At 25.0% G+C, this 19,599-nt stretch overlaps 1 protein-coding gene across 2 annotated transcripts; it reads right to left on the minus strand.

Moving 5' to 3' along the window:
• Nucleotides 1-458: 458 nt before the first annotated feature.
• On the minus strand, nt 459-18,000 carry LOC145849580 (uncharacterized). Of its 2 annotated transcripts, XM_082954544.1 has the most exons (11): nt 17,836-18,000; nt 13,901-14,250; nt 13,304-13,383; nt 10,994-11,047; nt 10,864-10,917; nt 7,629-7,761; nt 6,476-6,608; nt 5,568-5,808; nt 3,894-3,974; nt 2,546-3,370; nt 459-2,138 (listed from the first exon to the last, which is right to left on the minus strand). In XM_082954544.1, exons 1-11 carry the CDS (start codon nt 17,965-17,967, stop codon nt 2,095-2,097), a joined length of 2,127 nt encoding a protein of 708 aa, XP_082810670.1. In that variant the 5' UTR covers nt 17,968-18,000; the 3' UTR covers nt 459-2,094. The 2 variants fall into 2 exon arrangements, with proteins under 2 accessions (XP_082810670.1, XP_082810678.1); XM_082954552.1 differs by lacking the exon at nt 10,994-11,047.
• Nucleotides 18,001-19,599: the final 1,599 nt, after the last annotated feature.

Consider the following 19,599-nt stretch of genomic DNA (forward strand, 5'->3'; position numbering starts at 1 on the left):
CGATGTTATGGAGTTACTTAATATCTAAGTTTGAAGAAACAAGTTTTTTTTTGGAGTTTCGGTTTCAATTAGTTTCATTTGTGTCTGTAGATTAAATCATTTAATTTGCGCTTTGAAATACGAGGGAAATACATCAGGTGCTCGTTTTGCTATACAGCAAAACTTTGTTAACCGGTGCGCTTTATGAACATGATGGGTAGACTGCGATGGTCACTTTTAAAGTTACTACTTTTTAAAATTTTTTGTTAAAATACTTTAATACTGTGAATGTAGCACAACAATAATTATGGTCTTGAGATATACTATTAAGACAAGAAACATCAAATAAACCGTTTTATTGAATAACCAAACAAGGAAAAATAGTTTCAAGGCAATCTTAAGGAGCACCTATTACAAAAAGTTGCTTGTAATAATAAAACAAAGCTTTTATTTTTATCATACCTCTATTTTTTATACTACTTTTAAACGGATTTTTAAAATGATAAAATTTAGACTTCAACTTCTGAAGATAAACCATAAAAATAAAAACAACACGAAAACATAAATATGTTAAAAACATAAGTATGCTAAAAACATAAACAATTTTTAAAAATTGTAGAACTCACATGTCAGTATTTGATGGACTAAATCTAAAGTTTTTAAAAAATACTAAATCAAATTAAGTTTAATAAATGCTTCTTTTAATATTTTAACTTGTTTTACGAATATAACAGAAACAATTAAGTATATTTTATAAGTTTAAAATAACAAATTAAGATATATTTAGTCATTAACTAACTTCAAGATAAATTTGTTTGTTCTCAGAAGATAAAAAACTACTCTAACTTCTTAAATTAACAAACTGCAATTCTAATAATTCTTTACTCAGATATCTAAATAGAAAGTTATCATCAAAAATCATTTTCTTTAGTAGCTCTTTAAGTTATCACACGTATATTTAATTTTATCCTGTTTATATGCTTTTTTAGTTTGCAATAGAATTTATCAGCATGAATTACAAAGAATTAAATTTTATAACATTATTAGTTAACAAATTAATTGCAATTTATAATAGAAATTATTTATAGTATCGACCATAAAAAAAAACATTGTAACTAAAATAAGTATAGGTAACAAAATCATACTATAACAGAATCGTAACAAGTTAACAAAAATAAATATAGCTGAAAAATGCATATTACGTAAATTCACTAACACTTAATTTAAACTGATCAAAAAATTGTCTTTAAGTATTAATAATAAAAAAAAAAAGAAAAATACCAGCCACTTAAGAAATAATATACAAGTTATTTTTTTGTAGTTTAAATGGCTTGTTCGAAACAAAAATATTTAAAGAGTATATTACTGCTAATTATATCAAGTATTAAGTAAACTGTTAATTTTAATATCTATTTAAGATGGTGATATCTTATTTAAAATTACTTTAATTCAGAATATAAATTAAACAGAAAAATTATCTATGAGTATTAATTTATATATAAGCACAGCTTTTAGCTTTTTTTTTTGAGAGAAAAAAATTATAACATACAATGAATTATGAAAAAATAATGCATTAATCTTTGATATGTATCTTTTAACAATCAAAAGAATATTTGTAATATAAATAGGACGAATCGCCTGTTAAGTAAAAGAAGCACATAGACTTAAAAGTTGTCCTTGGCATAAATGAGCTTTGAGTATTTGCATTTAGCTCACAGCCATAAAATATTCACAGCTAGTCTTCCTTTTTAGAGAAGTACTGGTAATTTTAAATAAAAATTACTAATTAATTTTATCTGTGAATGTTTTTAATTCTTACGTTGTTATATAAAAGTTTAACGTAAAGAATACTAGCAGTAAAACTATTTCAGAACTCTTAACTAGTTTGTCCGTTTAAAGCAAAAATAACTACACCTTTAGTAATCAAAGAATCAAAAAAAAAGTACTAAAATATGTTAACTCACATACCGGAATACGTTCTTACAAAAAAATTAACATAATATATATGGATTTTTCATAATCTATCCTTGTAAATTACTTTTTTTTCTCAACTTCCCGTGGCGAAGTAAGTAATGTTGGAGCGGAAATTACCTACTTTTATTGGATTGAGGCAGCTTAATCTTGAAAAACAACAGCCTTTGCTACCGATTCTTCATATCCTATGGGTATTTGAGTTTAATTTCTTTTTTTTTTTAATTTTATTAAAAATTTGTCTATGTTTTGATTCTTAAGCTAAAAATTTAAATTCGTATCTCAAAATTAAAATCAAAGTAATTTGTTGTGCGGTACATCTAAATTATTTCAGACAACATTTGTATTTAACTGGTGTAAGTAATTATATTTTTAAAAGTTTGACTTTTTACTTCAGCTGTATTATTTGCAACTTGAGTGTAAGTTTAAGGCTAGACCAGAAACTCAAGCCTAGAACAAAAGAAAAAAAAAGCTTTGTAGACTAACTTGTTTCTTAATTACATTACAATAATTTATTACAACTAGCTTGAAAAAATATTAACTCTGTTTTTTTTCTTAAACCAAGTGAGTATATAAATAAACAAATAAAACTAACTGGACAAGAACATTTCTTGTGCTTTTCGACAGAATTCTGATTGTGTTACAGTTTTTTTACAGGCACCATGGCTTGCTGATTCATCAGAGTTTGTAGAAGAATCTTCTGAATCGTCGTAGAAGAACTGCAAGCTTCCCAGCGACTCACTTATCAAACTTTGTGGCCCACCAATCAGCTGATCGTCTAAATCCATTGTACCTTTAAACTCACCTTTTTTTGTGGTGGTCTTTAAAGTTTTACATGGCGGATTGCTCTTTTCACCAACTGTCTTTAAAGTTTTATGTAATGGAATGGTTGACTTTTCAGAAACAAGGTGTTTATTTTTTTCGTCAGTTGCGACATGTTCGGCAACTTCTAAATAAGAGTGAGATTTACAAAATGTTTCATCTACAACTTTTGATTTCTCCAAAGAAAATGATGTTACAGGAGATGTAGAAGCAGATATTTCTTTATGAGCTTGTTCATTTATTAAAATATTCTCGGTTTTTTCTTCAACTTTTTTTCTGGAAGATGTTTCTGGCGCCAGAGTATCAGATGTTTTTTGTTCGGACTCAGTGTTAATGCGAGAGAACACTCTAGCAAACTGTTCGTTTTTACAAACCTGAAAGGTATCGTTTTCATTGGATGAAAGGGAATTTTTCTGGCCAGTGGAAGAAGTGTCGCTGCTGCCGTCCTCCAACCCACTGCTCGGTGGTGAATTACCTTTACTGTCCATTTTATTTTGCTGGTTTGATGTAGTTAGAAGGGAGGGCCAATTTGACGAATCTGCCAGTTCTTGCAAGTTATTCGATTGCGACTTTTGTGCTTCTAGCTTCAATTGAACGTCTGATATAATTTTATAGTCCGTCAAAATCAATAACTTTTTTCAAATAACTTTATTAGAAAACCTATTAAAATTATTAAAAAAAAACATAAAAAAAAAACTTTTATTAATTATTTTTCAACATTTTAGAATTTTTTTTAATTGCTCAGTATTTTTGTTTATTCAATCAAAATCTGTTTCTTTGTGTTAAAACAATGAATACAGTATTACGGAGTTCTGTAAAAGTTAAGTACTGCAAAAAAGAATTTATATATATATATTTTTTGCAGTACTCATTTTTAACAAAACTTCGTGGAACTTAGTTGATTTGTTAAACATTGATAAAAGTTCGTCAATTGAATTAAGAAAAGCAATCAGAACATCGTTGTTTTATTGTATATTTCAACGAACTTGATTCGGTAGGATTTATATCAACAACTTATTAACTAGAAAGTTTTGAATACTTGAATATAAACTTTATAATTTATTATCATTTTAACAAATGTATAATTTTTTTTAATTAGAAAAAAATAATTCTCAACAAACGTGGTTGACTGGATTTGCTTGATGCAGAGAATTTATGTTTTCTTGATCTTCTTTGTAAAATAAAGGAGCCATCGTCATCATCTAAAGTAATATTTTTTACAGAACTTAATATAAATCAAAAATAACTATTAAGATTGTTGTTGGCAATGTTTATAGTCTACAATACAGCAGCTTCCTTTATGAGTCAACATCATTTTTATCTTTAATTTAGAGCAATACATAACATAACAGAATTGCCACGGGTTTTTGAGAATTTTTTTCCAGGTTTTCTGAATTTATTCAAGGTTTTTGAAGGTATGTTTTTGGGTCTATTTTTAGTTTTAAGAAGTTTAAAATCTGTGTTAAGTAGTTTAAAAACATTGAAAAGATAGTGTACAGCTACTTTAATTATGTTTTTTTAATAAAATTTTTTTGATGATGACAAAATTGTTTAATCTATATGATAGATTTTTCAAGTCATATCAAAATTTTATTACTTAACATGTAAAATTGTTTAATATTCAAGGTTTTTTCGTGATTTTTGTTCAAAATTCCAGGCTTTTTAACCTAAATTGTCAAATTCCAGGTTTTGTGGTCACCTTACATAAAGACTAGTTTATTAAAAAGTGTTTCTTAAGTTGTTTAATATCTTAAACTTTTACTAACACATAAAACATTCTTACGGTGTATAGTTGTTAGTTTTAAAAAAGATAAAATTAAGGATAATTAATTTGTTTTTATTTAATAGCAGAAAACTGTTGAAGTATAATAATTCAGAATATCAACCAAAAAAAAATATTTTACTCGGTTAATGTTTTTCATTTATTTATTTCTATTCCTTGATAAAAAAGGTTTTAAAGCCTACAAAATGGTCAGAAGTCTTTTATGGGGAACGAGCCAGACCTATTGAAAAGTTTTCATACCTTAGGTTAACTTAAATTAAGTACTTTTCTTTTATTGAAAACTATAAATGTATAAGGGAAAATTTGTTATGAAAGAAACAAAAACTGACAGCTGTTTACTTACAAGCAAAACATATTATTTCTACAGTTTAACAAAAAGGCTTGAACTTGCTTCTACTGCATAAGTTTATTTTTAGTTAAAAGCACGTCTAAGGACTTTATTTTTTTGCTTTACCCGCAGATCACAGTTTGCCGACACCAGACCTTAGGCATTTTTAATTAAAAAACACTTAAGTAGTTGTAACCGCAAGGTGATAAATTTAGTGAACAACTGAGACAAATATCATCTGTAATTCATGATTTGAGAAAATATTATATTACAATTAAAACTTTTGAAAGCTAATAAAATGTCAACTATCTAGAGTGGGTGTATTTTTTTATTAAGCACTAAAAAATCTTGAGCTATTGAAAGTTTTACAAAACTTCAAATTAGTCTTAATTAGTGACAACTCTGGTTAATATGTGTACCTACTTTTATGCCTTTTATTTGATTTGTATTTTCAGAAGTATTTAATCTAAACTCAAGATTGGGATTTAGAGTTGAATGTCTTTAGCGTTTGGAAATTTAGAAATTTGAAAGATCTTTGATTTGTTCATAATAAACTAAATAGAAAACCTAGTAGTAAATAAAAAAAAAACAACTATTCTAAATTTAGTAGAATAGTGATAAACTTATTACTTATTTAACTTATATTATTTATTTATTTAATTCTTGATAAAAAATAAAACTTACTATCTGAAATTTCTGGCGATTTTCTTTTGGAAACACTTTCAATTTTATGAAACTCGTTTTTGTTTTCTTCTTTTAATTTTTCCTTTATCTTTTGAGGCTCGCTTTTGTTTTCTGTTTTACCCACCTTTTTTTGTTTTTTATTTTTTGTTTTTTTAATTGGTTGTTCTTTTGTCTTCTTTTTTGCAACTTGTGGGCCCTCGATGTCTGCAACTATTTTTTCTACTTCTTCCATTGAGATTTTCTATTATTATTTAAATTTCTATAAAGTAACTTTTAATTAATTTCTAATAAATTATCTCAATCCAATACTAATTAGGGTTGCCACTCGTTTATTCGAAAAATTTTCCACGTTTTTCAAATTTCTTCCATGTTTTTTTAAGTACACATTTTTAGGTCTATTTTTAGATTAAAGTCAAATTTAAGGTAAGAAACTGTCTTAAATAGTATAAAAAGATTGAAAAGATACTGTACAGCAACTTAAAATGTGTTTTTTAATAAAAAAGTTTTTGGTGATGACAAATTTTTTTATCTATATGATGAATTTTTTTATGTCAAACCGAAATTTTACTACTAAACATGTTAAAATTCCAGGTTTTTCCAGGTTATTTTTCAAAATTTCTTAAATTCCAGGTTTTTTTTGCCTAAATTGTCAAATTCCAGGTTTATCCAGGTAAAGTGGCAACTCTGACTATTACATTTAGTTGCTTTCAGTCAAGTCAGAAATCAAGTAAAAAGAAATTTTAAGATGCAGTGAAATTTAGTCTTACTTTTACTTTGACGTTTTTTATATGAAAAAAACATTTTCACTTTTCAACTATTTTTATATATTCTCAGTTACAAATTAAAATTAAAGAAAACTTTTCACTATTATAAATTAATTAAAAATAGTTGTAGTAAATAATTTGTACCTCGATTTGTTGTTTAGTTTCCTTTGGTTTCTCAAAAACACAAGGATTTTGTCCGAAGTGGCAGGCACTGTAGCTCAAAGTTTGCAATGCTGCACTACGCATTCTCTGTTCTTGCTTGTACTCTTTGATCGTTCTTGACAAAAACAATTACATTTTCTTTTTAATAAGTAAAAAACTAGTCAATTATAAACGTTCAACATATTTTAATTTTATTAACAAAACACCAACAAAAAAACCTAGCACGAGCATGTTTTTTTTTTCAGTTTTAAAGACTACAGTTATAAGGTGTTCATCACATTTTTGAATTAATTTAAATTTATTCCTTAAATAAAGCTTACAAGTATATTATATTTATAATCACTAAATAAAGAATTTTAAGTTTTTATTTCATCTTAAGATAAATTGAGTTTTATAAAATATTTTGTTAATATGCATAAATAGATTGCTCTGTTTAACCTTCAAGTTTCTTAGAAATTAAAAAATATATATAAAAAAGCTTCAAAATTATTTAAGCTAAATGAAACAAAAGATTTCCTTACGACTCTTATGATGTGAATGTGAACTTTTGTTTTATTTGTTAAAAATAATTTTGTAGGGTAAAGAGTAACTTTTAGTTAACTTAAGCCTATATGTAATACAAACAATATTTTTCTATAATATAAAACTTTATATGTAATTTTAACGTTACTGATCTTAAAAAAAAAATTTCAAGGCATTTTTATATTTAAATTGTATAAACTTGAATGGTTGTTAAAGATGAAAATATAAAATATTATTATTATACAAAAAGTAATATTTAATAAAGCTTTTTATTTTAAAAAAATTTGGCTGGATGTCAATGCATCTTAAGGAAATTAAATATTATATAACTTTCAAACTGTTTAAAAAATTACTAAAATATAAATCCTTTAGTGCAATTTATCATTAAAAATTAATAAAGATTAAATATATGTCTTAACTCTATAAGACTACTCTCCCAACATAGACTTAGACCAACAAAAAATGTACAACGAGGTAAGTTATCTGAGATGTTACTAAATACTTAAACAACTTATTTAGAAAAGTCAAAGTAAATAATATAAGATTTTTAAATAATCTATAAATAAATTTATTTTACAAAAGATTGTGATGAAATATTACAATAAAGGCTAACCTTTTTTTCTTTCTATTTTCTTGAGGCTGTATAAGAGGTTTCTTCTCTTCTGCCGTACATTCAAGTTGCTTTTCTTTTTCACGTTTCTTATGCTCCCTTCGTCTTTTGTTCCTTGAAGTTATTGTTTTTTCTCCTGTATACATAACAAAAATGTATCAACTTGAACACCTTGATTTTTTATTCATATGATATGGAGCTATGTCACGTATAGTGCATAGAATTTAGTCTACTACATAATATTTTTTTGAAAGATAAACTGTCTTCATTTCTAAAACAAATTTTAGTTAGCCAGATAAAAACGCTATGAGAGATGGCTTTTGAAAAGAAAGAATCATATTAGAAATAAAAACACTTAATACAGGGTTGCCACAGATCAAGCTGAGAAAATTTCCTGACTTTTCATGTCTTTTTACTAAAGTTTTCTTGACTTTTCTAAATCAAACTCTTAATTAAACTTACTCTAAAATTAACTATCAAATCTTATTTTATACAGGTTAAAACAACAGTTTTTTTTGTTTAATTCAAACCTTATGTTAGTAGAAAAATTTTGCAGTTTTATAAAGGATATTTCATTAATCTTCACCAGATGAAAGCATTGGAATTTAAGTAATTTTCTAAGAAAATTTTGTTACCGTTTGTGGGTAAAGTCCGAAAAATTGACGCAGGCAAATCATTGTTTCAGGCAAGTTTGCAGGCAAATGGTGAAGTTCATTGTTTATATTCGATGGCATAAAACATCTCAACTTGTTGACGATGGCCGAAATAAATACTGGCTAAAACTGATCAAAACGAGCGTAGAGAGTAAAATCTCACATTAAGCTGACAATGTCTAAGACGTTGAGCTGTGAAGATTTGCCTGCGTCAATTTTTCGGACTTTACCCACAAACGGACGCTTCAGTACTTCGTACTTAAACCCGCTTGGTTAGATCACAGCAGCAGTTTCACGCGACTATTCCTGCCTGATGAGTCCTAATAAGGACGAAACCGGTCGTAGGATTGTCTCGGATGCTGTTGTTGTAGATCGTGCGGTGAAGTTCATTGTTTATACTTGTTGATTAGAAAATTTGTCTATCCCTATTCTAGTATAACAAAATGTTAACAAATTTTGATTTTAAGGACTTTGAATAGGGTCTAATCTTTTTAAACATTGAATCTTAAATAAAACTTTGAAGTATGGACTGCAAGTTAGTTGTTATAAAACAAAAAGCTTCCAATTAATTTTTGAGATATAATTATCTTTGTAAAAAGTCTCCGACACAATCTATATACCACATTTTTTATCCATCTATTTTTATTTATCTACTTATTTTTATCCATACTAGAGACCTAATCTTTTTAGGAAATATTCTTATAAGGTTATAATTATAGATACCTTCATTGTTATACATTATAGCATATTCATAATAGAAAATGTATCTTGGGACACCCATTTTTTTTTGATTTCTCTCTTAAAAGTAAATTGGGGGCTTTTGAATATGAAGAAACACAGTCTTGTATCTTTTACGATTTTGGTGTACAACAAATGCTAAAGGTATTTAAAGCAAAGTGAACCAAAGCATTTGGTGAAGGATATGTTATATCAAAAACCAAAGTAAAACGAAACCTGTTCGTAATAGTAATTGATTACTTTAAAAAAGTGCAATTCGAGCAATTCCAAGAGAAATCAAAAAAATAAGGGTATCCCAAGAAACAATTTGATACTATTTTAACAAATGAATAAATCACATCTACTATCAACTCATATTTCTTATTTTATTTTTCTACTAAGAATATGCTATAGGTTAATATTTTTTTATTAATTAACAATAAATTAAATTACAGTTAACATCAACTCAATACCTTGTAAAATGGAATTTTATTGTGTATAATAATTCTTAGTAAGGTTTAAGCTTTTATATATTATAGAAGTAATTTTTATTTAAACGATAAAATTACACAAATTTTAATAAATTTATATGCAGTTTCTATGATATATAGGTCTAGATCTTTTACTTATAGACAGGTGTTCTCAATAATCATAATTCCTAATAACGGAAAGTGATTTAAATCAACATGCAATTGAAATTACATTACGTAATATCTTTCTTGCTAGCCCGTTCCTCACATTTTACATTCAAAATTAAAAAAACTTAAAGTAAAAATAGCAGAAGAATTTGCTTTTTATATTTGAAAAAAATACAATTTTACATACAAAATTTGCATATCTTGTGTAATAATGACGTCATAATACATCAAAAGCAGTTGAAATGTCTCTTAATTTATGCCTATAATTATAACCTTTTATTTAAGATAATACTATAAGTCTAGGACATGTATAAGTGATTATATTACTTTTTAAGTCGAAAAATAAAAAATATGTGATTTTTGGGGTTGAAATTAGTTTTTTGGGCAGCAACCTAGTTTTTTTGCAAAGAATAATCTTTTTTAATTTTTTTTAATGAAGCAAAAACACATTCGAATCTTATCGCCTCATATGAATTTTACAATATGACCAAAAAATGTGCTGTACTTCCTACCCCTAAAATTAAGCTGATAATTATTAAACTAATTATTGAAATTAGTAGGAGATAAATTGTTATCGAAATAGTTTTTTTTGTTTGCTTTCCATAAGGTAGGTATAAGACTTTAAAACTTTGATCCTAACACTTTATAAATTTTTATTTTATATGTAAAAAGACTCTGGTAGTTTAATACAAAATAAAACTAACAAAAAAGTCTTTTAACCCCTATTCCTCTATAAGAAACTTGAAAAACACTTAATAACCGCTAACATTGGGTTTTCAAATAACTTTTTAAATTTCTAAACCATCATGAGTTGGCCTGAACTTTTGAAATATTTCAACTGGCTTGAATTAGCCAGAGTTACTGGCAACCATGCTAAAACCAACTTTATAGAAATTAGTAAATATCAACAGTTTAAATGTTGAGAAGGTGGCTTTAAAACTGTGTTAAAATAAGAAAATATAATTTGCTAGTTTATTTTTTGCTTTTTAGTGCATACTATTTATTACCATGTTCTAAATTTTTCAATTAAATAACTTAGATACTTCTTGAAATTTCAAAAAATACCTTTGATTTTGTTTATAAATCGAAGTATGTAGAAACTTAAATAAAAACTTTTAAAATAAGATCAACCTCTAAAATTCAGATTGACTCTACCTTATAGCTTCTTATTTAGTAATAATACTAAATATATTTATAGCTCACAAAAAAATAGTGATAATTTAATTTAACCTTTGTTTTCCTCGATTGAGCTTTGCTTGTTTAACTCCACTGTCATATTTGAACCTAGAATTTTTATATTTGTTTTAGTCAAACTTATAATCTATACAACTACATAGACTATATGTATAACTATAAGCACCTTCATTTTCTTCATTTAGTGATTGCTTTACTGTTTCTGCTGCTATCTTTAAACCTATAAATACATATTTTTTTTTTTTTCTATTATTATGAATTATAATTTTCTTATACTTATTAAGAAGTAGTTTTTAACTATAAGGCTTAGTTTTGCAAAAATATTATAATTGTAATTTTACTCGAAATTTTCTCAAAATATCCACTCATCTAACATGAGTTTAACTTCATAATAAATGTATACTTAAATTTCAGTTAACGTATTATAAAAGGATGCAATGTTAATCTGCTAGAGTTGGGTAAAAAACTAGAAAAAAACTGTTTAAAACTTATGTTAGCTATGTGAATACGAAGTTAGTTGGTTTTCTTGTTCAACTTGATGTAGAGAAGCTATACAAAAGTGTTTTACAATTTTTTTTAGTTTATTATTACAGTTTTGTACTTATTTCAATATAATGTTTTTAAATCTTTATAGTCTTTTATAGTCTTAGTTTTAAATCTTTTGTCCAAGCATTTATAAATAGCTTTTTACTTTTACAAAACATTTCTTAATATTTTACATAAACTACTATTATTACATATGTATTAGTTATTGTAAATTATAAGCTTGTTATCAATTTTCCACTAAAACTTTAGACAATTTAGGTTAACTGATAAGTTGACATCTGATATTAAATCTTACGTCAGATTAATTTCTAAGAACATAATATTGCCTGGTACTTGATTTAAATATTAATACCCTTAAAAAACTATATTCTGACATAATAAGTATACTCAAAAGATTTTTTTAAGTTGGTTATACTTCATTTTGTTTTTAACTTTAATGCATATGCTAAGGTATTACGATTTTAAAATCATTTTTTTAAATACATATAACAAAACCAAGTATTAATGGTGTATAATGAGAAATTTATTTTTTAAATACCTTATACCTAAACCAAAAATATGTTATTTGATTCCGATGAAATAAGCTAATAACCACTTTAAACTAATTGTTAGAATTATAGTAATTTAAAAACTGAAAATTTTATTAACTTTTTTTTTATCTAGACTAAGTCCTTTTTTGGAAAATGTAAAATTCTACTCTACTATGACTTAGAAACAACTGACCTAGAAATTTAAAAAATAATTGCTCTCCTTTATTAGCAATTATAAATAACACCCTTTTATTAGTTAATTACCCCTCTACTTTGTTGTCACCTTACTAGTTATTGAACCCTGATAGTCGAACTTGCTTTTAAATAGTCAATATTGTCCACGTTGGGAAACCCTGCTCTATAACAACAACCATATAATGAAAAATAACTTCAAGAAGATAAGAAGGTAGTTGAAAGTAAATACTAGAATAAACAGGGTTGCCAAATGTTTTTGGCAAATTTTCTCCAGATTTTCAAAATTTCTTACAGATTTATAAAATTACAGGTTTTAAGGTCAATTTTTAGTTCATAATTAAGGACTTATTAATTATTAATATTATTATAATATTATAAATATTAAATAATTATTATAATATTATAAATATTATTAACAGTTTTTTTTTTTGTTTTTTTGTTATAAAATTTTTATTTTTTAATTTTTTTAAATTCTGTTCCGACAGAATTTTCTAAATATTGCAAGGAACATTTCCTAAAAATTTGAGGTAGTTATCTCAAACAACGTAGGAGAAGATAGATTTTTAGTAATTTCTAGTTATTTGCCGTTTTAGTTTGCGCCTCCCATAAGAAACCTACTGTTGCCTCCGACTTTGACCAGCTATATCTCAAAAAATATTTTGAATTTTTAAAATCTGTAAAAAGCATCTTGTAGCTTAGTAAAATCTATATATAATAAGATCAAAAACCAAAAAAGGGGTGTTAACCCCCCCTATGCCCTTAAGTTTAAGGTAATAACTGTGTTTAATAGTATAACAACATTGAAAAAATATCTCAAAGCTTCTTTAAATATGTTTTTTAATAAAAAAATGTTCTGTTGGTGACAAAAAAAATCCTATCTATATGATAGTTTTTTGTGTATTATCGAAATTTTACTATTTAACATGTAAAAATTGTTTAAAATTCAAAGATTTTTAGGTTTTTTGTTGATTTTTGTTCAAAACTCCAGGTTTTTTCAAAATTTCTCAAATTCCTGGTTTTTCCAGTCTTTTTTTATCCTAAATTGTCAAGTTCCAGGTTTTTCCAGGATTCCAGATTTTTATGCGCAACTAGTTTAATCCGCAAGTCTTTTAAATGATAAAATTTTATTTAAACGGATAAATAAAATTATAAAATAAAACATTCATCTATTTTTGTCAATTCTAATAATATTTTTAAAAACTCACTGTTTTGCTTTTTCTTTTTTTTCGGCCTTTTGTTAGTTCTCTTTTCATCAGCATATCCTAAAACTTGAATAGGATGAATTCTACAAACATAAGAAAATAAATTGAAGAGAACCATAGGGTTACATTTTTTAGTTGAATTAATATAAAAATTATATCAACAAAAATAATCATTACATACCTTCACAATTTTTTATTTATTGAATATAATCGACCAAGTAAGACTCTATTAGTGTTATATTACGTACTTAAAAGTTTTATTCTAAAAACTTTACAGTTACAATTTCAGCTTAGTTTTTTTTTATCTAGCCTAGTTTATAATTTTATGTGTATTTGAATTATAAAATTATGAAGTAAGACATGTTTTTATCCTCAGAAAATCAAAAATTTTCAATTAATTTAATATTACATGAATACATATCTTTTACCACCTTGTGTATATTATTTAAAAAACACTCATTTTTATAGGGAACCCTTAAATACAATAAGACTTTACATTTTAAAGAAGTGAACTGGGAAATTTTTTACCAGTTAGATTCGAATACAAATAATTTTAAAAATAAATATGGAAAAAAAAATTATATTTATACAATAACAAACTTATCATCTGGAGGCATTTCTATGACAACACTTTGACAACTTTTCCTAGCTTTATTCATGCCTCTGTAGTCAGCAACAGTGTCATCATCTATATATGGCAGCTGATAAGATTCATTAACACTTTTAAGAGCAGTTTGATAGTTTTTGTTTGAGGATTTAATAGAATTTTCAGCAACAGTTTTTTGTGGCTTTGAGACACTCACAACTTGTTCCTGAATGTTGACTCCAATATGAGTGTTTGTTTCTTCACCTTTTGTTTGCATTACTTTGTGAAGCCAATTTAATCTTTTCTTAAGTATATTCAATGGCTGTTCCTCCAGTTTTTGAACTAACTTCTTTATATGATCAACCTTTAAAAATTTCTAATCTGAATTTGTAATAGTTATTACAATTTATAATTGTTATAACTTAAATAATACAGGATAAATTTATAAAAAACACTTGATAAATAACCTAAAAAAATGTTTAGCTCATTATTTTTGTTTGTAAAAAACCACTATATATGTTTTCATCCTAAGCAAAACAAAAATTATCAGTTAATTTAGTATTACAAAAATATAAATTCTTGGTATCAACATACTCTATATAAATCTAGTATCTATATAAATACCATTTATATAGAAAAACAAGAAAGTAGATTATTTTTTAAATTTCAAGTGAATTATAAATTAAGGTCATGGGTAGAGGTCCAACATTTTTCTTAAACTATTACTGGCTGTTAGAAAATGAAGTAAGTTTTCAAATAGAATTACTTTTGAGATATAATCTTCTTGGTAAAAAAAATTTGATAGACTTCATGTTTTCAGAAAATTTTCTTTGCAAAACTTACAGAAATATGTTAAAACAAATTTACTAATTAATTATTTTAATCAAAAGTCTATTTATTATGATTTATAAAAAAAAGACTGTTTAGTTTAAAATTTATTTAGCACATTCTTTAATTTTTATTAAAATTAGACTGAGAAAGATGGAAAACAATTGCTTAAAAAACCTCTGAGATAGATTTTAATGAAATGGACTTTTTAGTTAGAGCCTTAAGAAACCTATGAAACTATCAGACTTTCATAGCTTCATTTTTCAAAAACTACTGTGAATATCAAAAAACTATAATAAGCAAATGGTAGATTAATTATTAACATTAAAACTAATACAAAAAAAAAACAAAATCACAATTTTATTTTCTACAAACAGAAACAGAAGACCAAAGTAAACTTATATAATTTCATTAAATTATTTAATTTAGAACTGAATAAATTCATTTCACAACTAATAAGTAGATTTTTTTTTACTTTGATGATAATATTAGAAACTACATCTAAAAATGTATAAACATTTGTAGGCAGAAGCTAAGTATTGAAAATATCCAAAAATTATAAGATTGAAAAAACATTTTCATTTTTCTTAATTGAATATATTCTCCCTTCTGACACAATTGATTGTTTAAATATCTTGTCTTTCTACTCAGAAGCTTTTTTTTTGTAACATTTAATTATTTTGATTTTAACTTAACTGAAATAACCAAATTGCTCTATGAAGTGGAGTTATAAAATTATGATTCAGAGGCTTCTCTATGAATATGTTGTACGTAGTTTCTTTAAATGTTTGTTTTCCATAAAAATAATAACAACATATACAATCTTCAATAGTACAGTAAATTTTCATGCTAACATTAAAATAAAATTATGCACATACTCTGAAAAAAAAATCCACACCTAAGATGGTCAAAGGGCTATACATTATATTTTTAAATATTGGCGTATAAAAAGATCTGTTGATCATGGAGTTACATGCCACATACAAAATTTTAAAAAATACATAGTTCAAGTTCTATCTAAATGTTAATCTAAAACCATTACACCAATTTGTTTCAATCAAACTTTTAAGTTTGGATATTTAAAATGATCAGGTTTTGATTGATTTTTTTTTAATCACAAATTTTATTTTAACTATATATGTATAAAATGTTGTATTCTGTTATAAAACTATATAATGTAGATTAATATAGTTATTATGTTTATTAAGTTGCAGAATCGAAAATATTTAAATAGAAAAGCTGAGAAGAAACAAAAACATGTAGTCAAAACTTTTTATGAAATTATTCTATGCATACTGTTCTTAATTTGGTTGAGGGTAGTTATGTAAAACTCTATAATTTTTTTTTGAGTTTTTAGTTTACAACATTCTTTTAGTTAAGAGCTCAGATAAATTAAATGATTTATTTTGTCTTTAAACTAGGTATTAATTATTTTATTAGTTAATTAAAAATTGTTGCTGTTTTTTTTTTTATAATTATTTTCATTAAGTTATTTAAGACATTTAAACAAGTTAGGGGCATAGGGGAGGTAAGGTTTTCTTTACAAAAATTACTTAACATTAGCTCTTATAAGGGAGTAAGAATATAAGTATGAAATTCAGTTCTTTGCTTCAAGAATTCAAAAATCTTAAAAATATATTGATATTTAATAATTTTTGTATGAAGTTTCTAATGTATAGATCAGAGTTTTAGTTTGACAAAAATTTTATTAAAACTTATTAACTTTAATAAAAACATGTTAATTTTTAGAGCTAAACTTCAAATTTTTAGAATATATTTGTTAAGTACTACTGATGATTGTAAGTTAAAGTTTTATATATTAAAAGACAAAAGTTTGGTATATAAAAAAACAAAGTATTTTTTTTAAACATTAATTGCTTCTTAGTGAAACATTCAAATATTAGTAACGGACTAATTGTAAAATATCGAAAAAGATTGGTTAAAACATGGATAAGACATTTTTGCAGTTAAATGGTCTATTTAATGTTTTTGGTTTGTGCTTTCCGTTTAGAACCTGATAAAGTCACTAAGTATGATTGCTTCTATATCAAAAGTTACTTTGACTTTTTTAAGTAGTAAAAATTAGCTAAGATATGACTCTACAAGATAACATCAACAAATATATTTAAGACACTTTCAAGCGATTTTTGAGCTTTACCATCATTATTTTAAGTAGTAGGAAACACTCAAGACTGTATTCAAAACGGGAATAGTAAATCTTGAACACTAAGACAAATTAACATGAAATTATATTAATTATTTTTCTTATGTCATTTTAATAGTTGTTATAACAATGCTAGGCTATTTTCTAGAAATTTTTAGATTGTAAATTACTTTATCAAAGCATAAAATAAATGATACAGAGAATAAAATATTAATTATCTCAAAAAAAATATTTTAATTTCCAATAAATTAAATTTTGCACAAATGATCTGATTTTAACTGAAGAGCGTACAAAGCATGGTGACAAATTTTAAGAACTTTTACAACCATAACAATTATTATCTGGATCCATTTTAAAGTTATAATGGTAATTATGGTATAATGATAGTAAGGCCAATTTTTTATTTAGTATCGTTGTATATGTTTTTTACTTAACTTTTGAATGCTTTTAATTTTTCTACTATTTTAGTTTTTTTTAATCAACAATTTAGTACCCATGATTGTATATTTTCTTAACATAAAAAATTATATTATTTTTCTAATTTAACTCTCAACCAATTTCTATCTGTTTTTTTAATTTCAATGAAGTTAGAAAAAAAACTTATCTTATTTTGTTTTATGGAGTTATAAATATTTAAAAAAATATATATAAATTAAACATTGAAATCATTTTAGTTTGGTTTTTGACACAGGCAATTTAAAACTGAAAATTTGTCTAGTGAAAAACTTATTTTGTAAAAACAATTATGTTTTTGGGTTAACAATACCTTGCTTGTTATTCAAGTTGTTAATACTTTATTTATTTTAGTCTTCAAATCAGTTTTATAAATTTTGTTTTTTAGACATACTTAGTGCACAACTTTTTTTAATTCATGCAAGTTTTAGTTACTAAAAATCAATCTTTAGTAAAATTTCATTTTTAATTTTGTTTGCACCTTGAAAAAATAATTTTGATTACCTCTTTTACAGAGTACTTTTTTATAATTAGATCATAAAAATTGCAACTTTTTGTACTGTCCTCTTTCCACTTAATTGCCCAATCAATAGCTGTTTTTAATAACTTTGGATCCTCTCCAGATGCAGAGGTCATTTGTCCTCCACATTAAAAAATGATTAAAAAAATATTTCTGTTAGGTTACTTTCAATAAATGAAACAATTTGAAAAAAAATTAAGGTTGCTGTTTTGTCATTATGTACAGTAGTTTTCCGCTTGAGTGTGCATTTTTTAGGTAGTAACTTTCTGATGAGTACACACTTTTAAACAAAAAAAAGATATTCAAAACAAATTCTTACATTTAAATGAATACTGAATTCTAATTAAATATATTTTTATGATGTGTTCAAATTGTGTACCCAAGCTGAAGAATACTGTACTTAGTTATCAACTTTTCACAAAACCGTTGCAGATTTAATTAAAAATTAACTTAAGTATTTATTAGTTAAAAATTACTAAGCATCAACTGCTACAGTTTATATGCACCAAAAAATTGTTATGCTTACATGTGCCATATTTTATTAACTATTAGCCTTAACAATTTTCACATACAGTCAATGCAATGTCAGGTTAGTTAACAATTATTTTTGATTTGAAGTTTATAAATAGTATATTACTCTATAATTTATCGTATACCTTAAAGTAGTTAAATCTAGCTTTATTATTGTACTTATAAATGACAAAGAGCTGATCATGCCAATTCGATCATCAGACCACAAGTTTTGGTAGACTGAGATTCATATGTCAGTCACAACCAAAAAACTTGCGGTTGTCAATCTACAAACGGTTTATCATGCTTTCACATGAAGCAACCATTTGCTGGCAATGATCAGTGACGTCAGCATTGTCTTTGCCGTGCAACGTTTAAAACATTGTCCACTAGGCAAGACATCTGGTACGCTTTTTTTTAGTACAATCAACAGAAAACATTGGCAAAAGTCTGCATACTTTGGCCTCTGTTGATTGCTCTTATAAATGTTGATTTTTTTTTTTTGTAATTAAAAAACTTTTTATTTAACTTAGGTTTTAAAGAAATCAAAACTTAAGTTATTTTTTTTTTTTGATTATTTAAACTCATTTTAATTGGTTGAAATTATTCTATATAATTAAGAATTAAATTATAAATGAATATTTCATAAATAATATATCCATAACTTTCATAACTGAATTTAATAAACAGCAACATAGTTTAATAAAAATTCTATAAAATTTGACCTTTTTAAAGTTTTAAACCAACACTTTTAGTTATGTAAGGTTTTGAAGCACAAAAATATTGTGCCTTTATCAACAACAACAGCAAATAAAATTCAATTTATAGAATATTAAAATAACACATATAATTTATATACTTTTATTATTATCTCATTTCATTTAGCTGAAGCTAAAAACTAAGTTATTATAAAAGCTGACAAAAGCATTAATATACAAAAAAAAATCATTTTTTGAAAGAAAAAAAACTTCAATTTGTAGTAAATAATTGCTCTGCTCAACTTACTTCAATACATCATTTTTCAAAATGCAATGTTAGTTACAAAATTATAAAATTTTTAACTTAGATTTAATTTTGCAAATTAAAAAAAAAACTACTTCATAAGTTTTATATTAAGCAATATTTTTATTTTTTCTAAAACAATATTTTAGATCTCTTGTTTCTAACTTAATTTCAAATATATGAAAACTAATTTTACTTTTACTAAAATTATGACATTCAACAACTTTAACAATATA

Source organism: Thalia democratica, chromosome 1, assembly GCF_965202585.1.
Source record: "Thalia democratica chromosome 1, ktThaDemo2.hap1.1, whole genome shotgun sequence".
Classification (NCBI taxonomy): Eukaryota; Metazoa; Chordata; class Thaliacea; order Salpida; family Salpidae; genus Thalia; species Thalia democratica.

Excerpts from the sequence above, each read along its gene's own strand:
- LOC145849580 (XM_082954544.1), bottom strand. The coding sequence starts at position 17,967 with ATGACCTCTGCATCTGGAGAGGATCCAAAGTTATTAAAAACAGCTATT. Across the intron at positions 10,918-10,993 it reads ACTAAATGAAGAAAATGAAG|GTTCAAATATGACAGTGGAG; the intron begins GTGCTTATAGTT and ends TAAAAATTCTAG. Across the intron at positions 3,371-3,893 it reads AAGCAAATCCAGTCAACCAC|ACGTTCAATTGAAGCTAGAA; the intron begins GTTTGTTGAGAA and ends AAATTATATCAG.